A 12,763-nucleotide genomic window follows, 5' to 3' on the forward strand; every position below is an offset into this window, starting at 1 on the left:
CACACTCTCTCTCTCTCTCTCCCTCAACCCCCTCCCCCACTCCTCTTCCCCTCTCTCTCTTCTCTCTCTCTCTCTCACACACACACACACACACACACACACACATACTCCCTCAACCCCTTCCCCCACTCTTCTTCCTCTCTTCTCTCTCTCTCTCTCTCTCTCTCTCTCTCTCTCTCTCTCACACACACACACACACACACACACACACACACACACAGTCATGGATCTGGGAAAGTAATTGGTAGTGGGCAGTGTAGACAGGGATTGAAGAAGATAAGAAGAGATAAGGGAGGCAGTAATCAGAATACATTATACACAAGTAGGAAAGTGTTAAGTACCAAAATTAGTTGACAAAAGAGGAGAGAGGTGATTTATAGGAAAGTTGGTGATTATTGTACTGCATTGAGGAAGCAAAGATAGCTGAGGTGACAAATGGACACAAAGGATTATTTGAGATTTAAAAGGAGACTCAGAATCATTGAAACAGGTCCTAGTGAAGCAGAAAACTTGCTTGAATCAAAGCTCCGGAGTAAAGTAGCTACAAAGCTGGAGGCCGTCATGGCTGTGCTTGCAGTGGAGAACGATAATGCGAGCAGGATATGGCCACTGGGCCAATGGAGAGAAGAGTCACAGCGCTCATTAGGTAGAGGAAATGGAGGCTGGAGGAGGCAGAAGAGAAGACGGTGAGGCAGGTCCTAAAATGGCCACAAAGCAACGGATGCAAAGCCCCCTCCATGGCGAGTACAGCCGCAGTGTGTGCTAAGCCTTAAGGCCTTGTGCATAATTTCAAAGCTGTGTTTGGGCCAGACAGAAGGACCAAGGCTAAAATACATTAAGGAGGAAGCAGGGTGCAGGCCCTCAGGTATAAATCTTAGGGGAACTTGAAACTCCTGAAGAGGACTGTGATGGACTGAGAATCCTCAGAGAGGAAAGGAGAGCTGAGTTAGAACAGGAAACTGGAAGTATGTTTATAAAACAAGATGCTAATTTTAAATGAAAATGTAACAAGGCAGGCAATGGGAATAAAAACTAAAACAACAACAGCAAAAAAAAAACAAAAACAAAACAAAAAACCCAAACAGTCTTACAGTCTTAGAGCATACAAAAGTGCAATGCAAGCAAGAAATGTAACAGAAAGTGACTAAAGAATGCACGTGCACTTTATGGCAATTTAACATTTTACAGGGTATTTTGTTTTAACAAGAAATTATTTACTAACATATTCTTAAAAAGGATTTGTATTCATAAAAGTGGTACAAAATGGAAATATTTTAATATATTGAAATATTATAGTATGGATTATATACTGGAAACTAGTGTGAATTAGAGATCAGATAGGAACAATGTATAATTATGTATGTGTGTGAGTGGGTATGTGTGTGCACGCGTGTGTGTGTGTGTGTGTGTGTGTGCACACGTGTGCGCGTGCGCGTGCGCGTGCGCGTGTGTGTGTGTGTGTGTGTGCACGTGTTTGCGTGCGTGCGTGCGTGCGTGCGTGTGCGTGTGCGTGTGTGTGTGTGTGTGTGTGTGTGTGTGTGACCTGTCATGAGGAAATGCATGTCTTTATATGATTAAACATTCTAAAAGAGAAGTAAAGAATATTTGAGTAAAATTCACTCTTTCAGGGTTTAAAACAGAGAAGGAAACAGCCCTTGTGTGCTTTTCTAGTAGAAGCAGTTACCTGAGACAAAGCCGCGTCCCGCTCTTCCAGGACTGCACTCATTTCTTCTGCAGTTATTCTCTTTCTACATTCCTTGGTCTTGTAGATTCTATCCACAATTACAGCTCCATTCTTCTGAATAGCTATCCCGGTGTCTGCATTGTTTATTCTGTTCAGTAATTCCTGTAATGTCTACCAACACCATTATATGTTAGTCAGACATGAGGTTTTAATATATTTTATTTAATATAGGGTTTTAATTAATAGGCACATGTGAATTGTAAATTGACTGAGTGAAGTTATTGAATTTTCATATTGCAGCAAAGATGTACATTATTAGTGTGTCAATTCTTCTTTTTCCCACATCTTAGTTCTTGAAACCCACTCAATTGAACTTAAGCCTCTAAGATATAAGACTGACATCAAGAAATCTCCTCAGAGAATGGCTTACCATGTCATTTTCTTCAGGGTTAATATTTTCTAGCCTAGAAAAAAGGGACACAGAAAGCCTGATCAGTAGCATTTCTTTAGTGCGGCAAAATGAGTTCGCTTTTTAAATCTTTAGAACCTCAAGTAATTTCATTCGACTAGTCTTTAGAGTCAACCATGACACTGAACATATTAAAGTGGCACCTGCCCGACTCCATCTTTCAATAATGCTCTCTATCTTCTGCTCTGACTTCAGACTGTTAAGTTATTAATGTTTACTGCTATATATGACTACAAGGATCAATTGTTCATATGTGTTTAGATGAAGAAAGTTCCCCAGTGATAGAAGCACTCTTTCTCATCTTGGTATTTATTCCTGTTCTTTCAATTCTTATCAGAAACTATTTCATTTTTTTCTTTGGACACTGTCACATGTGAAAACAAACCAAGCATTCTTGTTACAAAGTTTATGTTCCCTCAAACAATGGCAAATAATTACACTAAATTAAAACTGAAAATGCACTGCTACACCTGTGATACAAACACACCAAATATACAGGCTGACCAAAATTGGACCATAATTTTTTCCATTTTCATATTTTATGGAATCACTCAATTAAAAGAGAAAGACAATTCATCTCTTCATAAATGCATTTTCTAAAAGAATTGTTTTCTGAAATGCTTTTTAATCTTAATGAATTAAATAAATACACTAACAATAAAGACATTCTGAATGATATATTAGAAAACAGAATTTATGCAATGATTAATTCAAGTAAATTAAAAAATGAACTGTGATGGGTATTAGTAAATGGCAGAGACTTAAAAGTAATCGATGTTGATTGTAATATACACTAAAAAGTTTACAGTTCAATTTCCTGTCTTCTGAGGCCCTGCCATGCTCACTCTTCTGAGCTTTAAATGTGTCACAAAGGGTGATAGCAAACATAATAAAGACAACTTTGTATGCTACAAAATTGTTCCAAATGTCACAACTGGATAAAAAAAATCACTACAATCAGAAAAAGTAGTTGCTTTTAAACAGCGATTTAACAGAAAAACAAATAGCAGGAAAAGCTAAGTCTGTGCACACTGGCAGCCTAGGGGTCAATAGTAAGATCCAGTGATCCTAATTATATACAAAGTGAGGCTCTCAGCGTCTAGGAGCTGCTTCAATTCACATCTCTGGTAGAACAAATATTCTTGTCTTTTGTAGAGTTTCTCCAAAATAAAATCCATTTCAAATATACTGCTTAGTAAGAGCTTGTTTGAAAAAAAAAAAGAAAAATTGAAAGTAACCTAATGTTTCATACTCATTTAAAAGCACAGAAGAAATCTATAATACAGTTCTGGTCTTTATGGTCACAGGAAATTAAACACTGGTAGCATCTACCTTCACTTCTGGTTAGCTAAGAAAACTCTCAGTGGACTCATGTGCTGCACAACAGCGCAGTGTGAAGCTTTGGCGGAGGAACGAGACAATGAGCTGATAGTTTCCAAAAAAAAATCAGTCAGAATATTTTAAAATTTCATAATTATTAAACATAAAATTAAAGTGTCAATGAATTGATGATAAAATTTACATTGGTTGACTTCTAGTAAAATTTAAAATATTTTGATAACTATGGTATAAGCTTGAATCTTGGTTTCAAAGAATTATATAAAGCCAGATGAAAATATAACATAGTTACATTATCCAATTTGCATATTTGAGATAATTAATGGAACACAAAGTAGGTGAGATTTCTACATAATATTTACAGTAATTTGGGGAGTATTGCAATATAAGAAATTGTTACTTTAAGAAGAGAGAAATAAAAAATTCAAATGTTTTAAATCAATAAGTCATCACATTTTTGAAACATTTGAGATAATTGAATTTACTCTAGGATTAAAGTCTACCACTAATAATGAACAATTCTAAGTTAAAATTGATTTCTTATCAAAGGCTAAATGATTATCAGGTATTAGGACTTACCTTTCAGACCTTAAAGAATTTGTAGGATCAGTCCTAAAATAATATGTAATGAAATTTAATTTGCTATTAAATAAACTTGAGCTGTTGTAGCGAGGTTGGTGTGCGACTCTGGCGTGCCGAGTAGGAGCGAGTATAACCAACCACTGTGCCTTTTGTTCTCAGTTGCATTTTATTATTCTTGTTGTATTACTTAGTTGTATTACTAGTTGTATTACTATTTACAGTCAATATGAGAAAAGCTTAAAATTTAAACATATGTATATTTTCACGTTTAAGTTTTAAAATAAACTTTTAATATAAACATTTTAAGTTTAAATATAATCTTAAATTAGAAAGAGAAGAGACTGCTGTTTCTATTTAGCTTATGAAATCTTGAGGATGTGTTTGTTACAAACACCAAATGTTAATGACATAATATTGGATGGAGAGAAGAAGGTTTATGGGACATATGGGGAGGGGGGATCCGGGAAAGGGAAAATCATTTGGAATGTAAACAAAGAATATAGAAAATAAAAATATAAAAAAAAATTAAGTAGAACAGGAATTAGTAAATTTTTTCTCTCTTAGTAATCAGACACCAAATATTTTTGGATTTGCTTATATATCTCCTAAATCTTGCCTTTGTAGTGCTGAAACATGCATATACAACAAGTTGGACAGGTTGTCCTGTTCAACAAGTTGTAATGGCATTTTATGTACACATACAGACTACAATATAATATCATCGTCTCTTTCTGACACACGGTATTAAGAAGTAAGATGAGATTTTTAATGTTAATACATTATAAGATGCATGTTAATATATTTGACACAAGATTCTGAACTGGATCACATTCATCATTCTGCTAAAGACGAACTAAGATATCAACAAAATTATTTTCAGTAAAATTAAACTGAGGCCTTCAATAAATAAACCACATACTGCAAGACTGTCACACTAAAATTAAACATTGCATCTTTTCAAAAGAAATAATACAAAACAAACAAAATATACAAGGTCTTAAGTTTTACATAAAAATAATCATTGGTTAATAAAGCTTAACAGAAGCATGTATGAAACAACAATTTCTGGGTTAATCACAGATTTATAGTAATAAATGATATATAAAATATAGTCAATATATACTAGCTTATCTCATTAATATAGGGGCTTAGAAATATACAAAAGACTTTTAACCATTTGTAAACTCATAATAATGCCTACTACAGTCTAACTTAACATATTTAGAATAATTAGTTAAGAATTTTGCTGAAGTAACTGTTCATGGGCTCAAGTTTCAATTGATTTCCTATACCATGCAAATTCTGACTGACAACTTTGCAATCTAAGTGAAAAACCCATGCATGAAAGCCACATTTCTTAAGTTTTCCCTTGATCCATCAATATTACTTTCTTCTTTTCTGAAAGTTAGGGTCAATAGTAAGAAACAGAACAATATGCTCAAATGACAAAGAGTTTGTAATCCAAAAAATACAAATTAAAAACATCTGAGCCTAGTAAACTCTCCTACAGATATAAACAAATTGATTTTAAGATGTATTTACTTCAGGAAAAGTATTAGAATAGTGACATGATTCTATAATAAAAAAGTCAGGGGATAACATGTGACTTGAGGCATAAAAGGCTCAGACATTAAGACTACACAACACTGGCACAGAGATACACATATAAATGGAACTAGTCATTAGGGAAATGCAAATCAAAACAACCCTAAGATTTCATCTTACACCAGTCAGAATGGCTAAGATTAAAAATTCAGGAGACAGCAGGTGTTGGAGAGGGTGTGGAGAAAGAGGAACACTCCTCCACTGCTGGTGGGGTTGCAAATTGGTACAACCACTCTGGAAAGCAGTCTGGAGGTTCCTCCGAAAACTGGGCACCTCACTTCCAGAAGATCCTGCTATACCACTCCTGGGCATATACCCAGAGGATTCCCCACCATGTAATAAGGATACATGCTCTACTATGTTCATAGCAGCCCTATTTATAATTGCCAGATGCTGGAAAGAACCCAGGTATCCCTCAACAGAAGAGTGGATGCAAAAAATGTGGTATATCTACACAATGGAGTACTATTCAGCCATTAGAAACAATGAATTCATGAAATTCTTAGGCAAATGGATGGAGCTAGAGAACATCATACTAAGTGAGGTAACCCAGACTCAAAAGGTGAATCATGGTATGCACTCACTAATAAGTGGTTATTAACCTAGAAAACTGGAATACCCAAAACATAATCCACACATCAAATGAGATACAAGAAGAAAGCAGGAGTGGTCCCTGGTTCTGGAAAGACTCAGTGAAACAGTATTTGGCAAAACCAGAACGGGGAACTGGGAAGGGGTGGGAGGGAGGACAGGGGAAGAGAAGGGGGCTTACGGGACTTTCGGGGAGTGGGGGGGGCTAGAAAAGGGGAAATCATTTGAAATGTAAATAAATTATATCGAATAAAAAAAAATCTCAAAAAAATAAATGGAACAACACAATCTAGTCTACAAAAAATCCAACATGCATATGGCAAAATTATGTTTGACAAAAATACAAAGAAAACCCTGGTACAATAATAGGCTTTAATATGAAATGATTATGTTATGTTATCGAACCTGCCATCTGTACCTGCTCATAAAGTGCCGTTACAATCGGGACAGCCCAGTCACTTGCCCGAGTATATGCACTACAAAAGCAAGATTTAGGATGTTAAGACCAAGAAATAAGCTAATCCAAAAATTATTTAGTCTGCCTCCTGACAGAAAAAAATTACTAATTCCTCTTCTATTTAATTAATATAATCTCATAATTATAAATGCTAATTTTAGTAATGCAATACATGAATGTCAGAAAAAAGTAACAAAATAAGAACAAAGACATGTCCCTTATACTCTCTGAAAAACCTAAAACTGGACCATATGTTGTCATGGTTTGAAACTGAACTGTTTCCCACTAGGCTCATGTTTGTTTCCAAGAATGTTTGCGGTGGCCATGGAAGGCCACCTTACTCAAAGTAGGGTACGGGAACCAGAACTTCAAAGGCTATACTAAGCTCTGATTTCTTGTACTTTCTGAGGCCTATCTACATCACTACCAAACACCCCAACTTCCATGAACTGAGTCACCCCTCCACAATGCACTCTCTCTATCATCAAGTATGCCACACTGAACCGTGAGCCAAAGTAAACTCTTGATTTCTTAAGTTGATTCTATCAAGCATTGTGGTCACACAAACACAGACATCACTAATATGGAAATCTGGTGCAGAGAAGTACGTTTATCACTGTAATAAACCTATGATGTACTCTGTGGGAGGAATTTTCAAGAGTTTGAAGATACAAACTGCAAAGACTCACAAATACTATAAGTAGTACTTAATGAGTGATTCTGTTAAGAATATAAAGACCACATCACTAAGACAAATGAATTCGATGAAAGGTAGGTTTGTGGAATTTGAGGATAGAGAAGGACTTTGCTGGCAACTGAATTATACAGCATTTGTGTTACCATTGGATACATATTTTATACCTGAGCACATCCCGAAAACCTGAGCAAAGATAAATTTAAAAATGTTGGACTAATTATTTGGTGGAGAAAGTATCAAGATAGGATAATACCTAGGCTATAGCATAGTCATTACTGCCTCAGTTAGATTTAGTGTAAGTATCAAGAAGAAAAGATCATGAGTTATAAAATACAATTTGGCCAGAAAGGAGTATATATAGGGTGAGGCTTGGGGAGCTAAAAGATACAAACAAAGTAGATGAGTTAAACTAGCCAATGTATTAAATAGATTAGCAGCATTAGAAATGTTGTATGTTTTCAACTGGAATAATAGGAAAGGCACTTCATGAAAAGACGGTGTCCAGGAAAACAGCCTCAGGGGTACCCTGCTTGGGCTGACCTTCCCAGAATACTTTGGTTTTATTATACAGCCTTGACTTGCTAGAACTCACTAAATACAGATCAGGCTGTTCTAAAATTCACAGACACCCACCAGCCTTTGGCTCTGGAATCATGGGGACTTGCACCACCATGCTTGGAGTTAGGTAACATTTGTGCAGAGTTCAGCCAACCCATCAATCAGAGGTCTAAGTGGGCTCACAACAGAACTTGGTGCCTTCCACTTAATGCTGGTTATACAGACATCCAGAATGCATGTTTATGGGGTCTGTGGGGGGTTTGAATATGCTTGATCCAGGGAATGGCACTATTAGGAGGTGTGGCCTTGTTGAAGGAAGTATGTCACTGTGGGGATGGGCTTTGAGACCTTTTTCCTAGCTGTCCAAGAATAGTCTGCTCCTTACCTCCTCTGGTTGAGAATATAGGTAGAACTCTTGCCTCCTCCAGAGCCATGCCTGCCTGGACACTGCCAAATTTCATGCCTTGATGATAATGTACTGAACCTCTGAACTTGTAAACCAGCCCAAATAAAATGTTGTGCTTTGTAAGAGTTGCCTTTGTAAGAGGCCCAGACAAAGTGTTCACAGCAATAAAACACAAACCAAGATAGAAGTTGGTACCAGACACTGGAGTATATGGGCCTGACCACTCTTTGTTGGAGGAATGTGGATCTGGGTACTTTGGAAAACAGTTAAATGCTTTAAGTGGTGCTTAATGAGCTATCCTAGTAGGAATATGGAGGTCATTGGTAGTGAGGATGATTTGAACCATGCAGACCTGGCCCATGAGGTTTCAGTAGAGAAGAATTTTAGTATCTGGCCTAGAGACTGTTTTTGTGTTATTTTGGTGAAGAATGTGGGCACTTACTGCCCTTGGCTGAAGAATCTACCTGAGGCTAAGGTAAAGGATTTATACTAACTGCATTGACAAAGAAAGTCTCAAAAAAGCACAGTAGAGACATTGTTCTCTGGTTGAGTCTCATGAAGAACATTCTGATCAAACAGCAAAATTAAAAGAAAAATATAAAATATATGCTTTAAGAAACAGGAGTGAAATGGAGCTGAATCCTGTGTTCAAGGAGATAAACAGATGACTTTTAGGCAAGATCCCACCCAGCTAAGCTTATTGCTTATTTGTTTGCCACTGAACAGGAATAGTTATATCATGTTAGGCATTATTACTACTTGGTTATTGGTTTTTTTTGGGGGGGGGAGGAAAGGGTTTATTGAGCTTACACTTCTGCATTGTTGTTCATCACGTAAGGAAGTCAGGACTGGAACTCAAGCAGGTTAAGAAGCAGGAGCTGATGCAGAGGCCATGGAGAGATGTTCCTTACTGGCTTGCTTTCCCTGGCTTGCTCAGCCTGCTCTCTTATAGAACCCAAGAGCCTGGTTATTGTTTTTACTTGGACTTTTACTTTACTACAATCCGGAAATGAAAGACACAGGCTTTTGATTTGGATCTTGAGGCACAGAGGCCATGGAAAGCTTAGGCCCAGACAAGGTGGTGCCTTTATCTAGGAGACAAACTCAAACAGACCTCTGAGTTCAGAGGCAGACCAGGGCAAGCACATCCAAACCAACACAGACTTTACAATGTTCCTGATATTACAATTTTAAATGTATACATACATTTTTAGTGACATTTCCATATGTTTCACACGTGCAATGGCTTCATCTCTCTCCCCAAGCGCTAACTGCAGTCTGCACATAATAGCTTCATCACGTTCTCTCTGTGCAAAATACACTTCTTCAACCAAAGCTACAAAACAAGAGAACTCAGAATCAATTAAGAAATAAAGGAGAAATGCATAAATAAAAGCAAAAGTAATTCTATATTAAGGGGTATTTATCTAATTAAGCTACTATCAATTACTGACATATGGAAGCATTTTTAATCACTACTGCAAAATGAAGATATTTGGTATGTATAAAAGGAGAAAAGGTTAAAAGTCCTAGTCCCCCCAAAAATGAGTTAAAACCACTGAGGCTCATAAATACTACAATTATATATATATGTTTATAGCATGTGAAGAACAAATTAACAACATTAGCAAAATCAAATGTGTTGGTACTAGAAGCTAGAAAATCTATGGTATACAATGTAAAGAAATTCATGCACAAATGCAAAAGAAAACACATAAAAATATTGACTGTGGTATCTTCTATAACAACAAAAACTCAGAAATCATCTAAATGTCCATCAACATAAACATTCAAAGAGAAATGCCCCTCATTAACTATGGGGAAGCAGACAAGAAGAAATACAATAGCAAGTTACCAACTGGAGCAAATTCACCATTCATGCACATGCACAACAGAGGTAAGTCAGCCACTGAGACGGAGACTGAGCACTGCACACTGGCACACAACAGGAAGCACCTTTGATGCAAATTACATTACGAACAGCATCTCTTCCTCTACTGAGAACCCTGATGCTACCTGAAACTGACTTTTCTTATGTATAACGTTTGAGACCTTGCAAGAATCTTAAAATATTCCAAAATGTTAAGCCATATGGCTTTAAAGAACTAGACAGCTGTCATAAATTTTATTTAAACAGTCAAGCCATAAAATATACTTAGAATATATGTAAAATATCATTTAATTTATAAAATAGGTTCATGTTATGGCTGTTCGACATTAATAGAGCTGCTGTTTATAGACCGCTACTGGTTTACTTAAATTAGAAGTGTTGGTAAAGAAACATCCTGAAGAGAACCTACACCCTCCACTTTACTAAACCAGCATAACCCTAATTGCATTCCAAACATCTGTCTATAATACCCACAGATCAATGTAAACACCAGTCATCATCAAGCAAACGTCTCTGCTACAGACAGAGGCCAATACAGAAAACCACAACCAACCAAAATGAAACGTTGAAAATCCCAAATGATAGAACTACAAAACAATTCCTGCATTTAAGGCCCAGAGAACACTGTGTAGGAGGGACAGAAAGCTTGTAAGAGCCAGTGGAACAGAACAGGGAGTTTTCTATGAGATTGTATCATCAGGTAATGGCAGAAGCTGTACCCCTAAAATCTCACCAACATGGCTGTCTAATTGTGACCTCTTTCAATGATAATGAAATAAAAAGACACCCTCATTTGAAGGGATGAATCCATAGATAGTAAATGCAACCTAAAGTAAATGGGAAAGAAAATCTTCAAACAGATGGAAAAATGATAAAAAGAGGAGAACATTAAGAATGCAGGAAAATAACAGAAATATTAAATATAATAAATATAGTAAAGTATACTGATTACATTCAATAATTTTGTAGCAGAAAGCCAAAAAAAAATATTGGTGGAGCTTTCAGTAAAAACAAATTTTCTTTCTTTTTTTTTAAATTTAGTTTTATATTTTTCCTTATTCACTTTACAGTGCTCACTGCCTGCCTCCTGGTCACTCCATCTTCCCATCTCCTTCTCCTCTGAGCTGGTGAGGCACCCTCTAAGTATCCATCCAACCTGGCAAGTGAAGTCTTTTTAAAGATAGGCACTTCCTCTCTGACTGAGGCCAGACATGGCAGCCCAAATAGAAGAACATATCCCTTGCATAGGCAACAGCTTTTGGGATACTCCCCTTTCTAGCTGTTCAGGATCTGCACCAAGACAAAGCTTCCCTACGGAAGCCTAGATCCTACCTATATATGTTCTTTGATGATTCAGACTCTGAGAGCCCAAAAGGGTTAGTTGACTATGTTGGTCTTCCTGTAGAGTTCCTATCTCTACAAATTTAATACATTAAAAAATGTGATGTCTCTGATAGAAATTCTAAGTTTTCAACAGTGTTCAGTCCCCAAGGCCAGATGTCTCAGCTGGTCTTCAGTATAAGTTGGAATCCCAAAGAAACAGGCTCCAATAATAGGGAGGACTGCCTCAGCAGCAGGATACAAGAACTTGCCAGCAAGACTGAGGGATAGAAAACAGGCAACAGTAAAGCGCTTCCTTCTTCCATGTCCTTAGATAGAGGCTGCCACCAAAAGGTGTGGCTTAGATTTAGGATAGGGCCTCATACATTAAGTGATCCAGATTTGGAGTGGGTCTTCCCAGATCAAACGATCCAATCAAGGAAAATCCCTCACAGGTGAGGCCACCTCACAGGTGCTTGGGTTTTAGTTTATTCCAAAAGTATTTAGCTTGATAACAGAAACTAGCCATCATTAATCCACCCTTGGTCAATAAGGCATGCAATCATATCTACTATATCTTCCTTAATTTCCAAATGAAAATAAGCAATTTATAATTATGCCCAAAGTTACATGACTATCTCATGTACAGTAGTAAGCACATTATGTATTTAAAATAGATGTCAAGTACCCTTGAGGGGCATTCTTCAAAATCTTATTTAAATATGATCATCACTGATAATATCTCAATTGATGTCACATTATATAATAAAGTCATCCAGGACAAAAACACAAGTATCAGCTTAATATGTATATATTTATGTACAAACATTATTTTTTATGTCTTTTATTAGATATTTTCTTTATTTACATTTAAAATGTTATCCCCTTTCCTGGTTTCTCTCCCTCCCGGAGACCCCCTAGCCCATCCTCCCTCTCCCTGTTCTATGAGGGTATTCTTCCACCCACCTCCTCACCCTCAGTTCCCCTACTCTGGGGGCATTTATCAAGCCTTCATAGGACCAAGGACCTCTCCTGCCATTGATGTCTGACATCGCAATTCTCTACTACATATGTAGCTGGAGCCATGTGTACTCCTTGGTTTAAACAGAAAGCAAACGTTTTCCTGGTGTGTAACTTAGGGGTGATAGTCAGTGAAACCTTTAAT

General features: G+C 36.9%; 1 protein-coding gene across 2 annotated transcripts in view; it reads right to left on the minus strand.

Annotated features, from left to right (window-relative positions):
- The window catches only part of Mipol1 (mirror-image polydactyly 1), a 272,162-nt gene that overhangs the window by 161,769 nt on the left and 97,630 nt on the right, over positions 1-12,763 (minus strand). For both annotated transcript variants that reach the window (XM_052185808.1, XM_052185809.1), the window contains exons 5-7: positions 9,594-9,723; positions 2,115-2,148; positions 1,685-1,855 (exon numbers count right to left, since the gene is read on the minus strand). In XM_052185808.1, coding sequence (XP_052041768.1) covers positions 1,685-1,855; positions 2,115-2,148; positions 9,594-9,723 — 335 coding nt within the window. The remainder of the gene's footprint in view (positions 1-1,684; positions 1,856-2,114; positions 2,149-9,593; positions 9,724-12,763) is intronic.

The sequence above is a fragment of the Apodemus sylvaticus genome, chromosome 6, assembly GCF_947179515.1.
Source record: "Apodemus sylvaticus chromosome 6, mApoSyl1.1, whole genome shotgun sequence".
NCBI lineage: Eukaryota > Metazoa > Chordata > Mammalia > Rodentia > Muridae > Apodemus > Apodemus sylvaticus.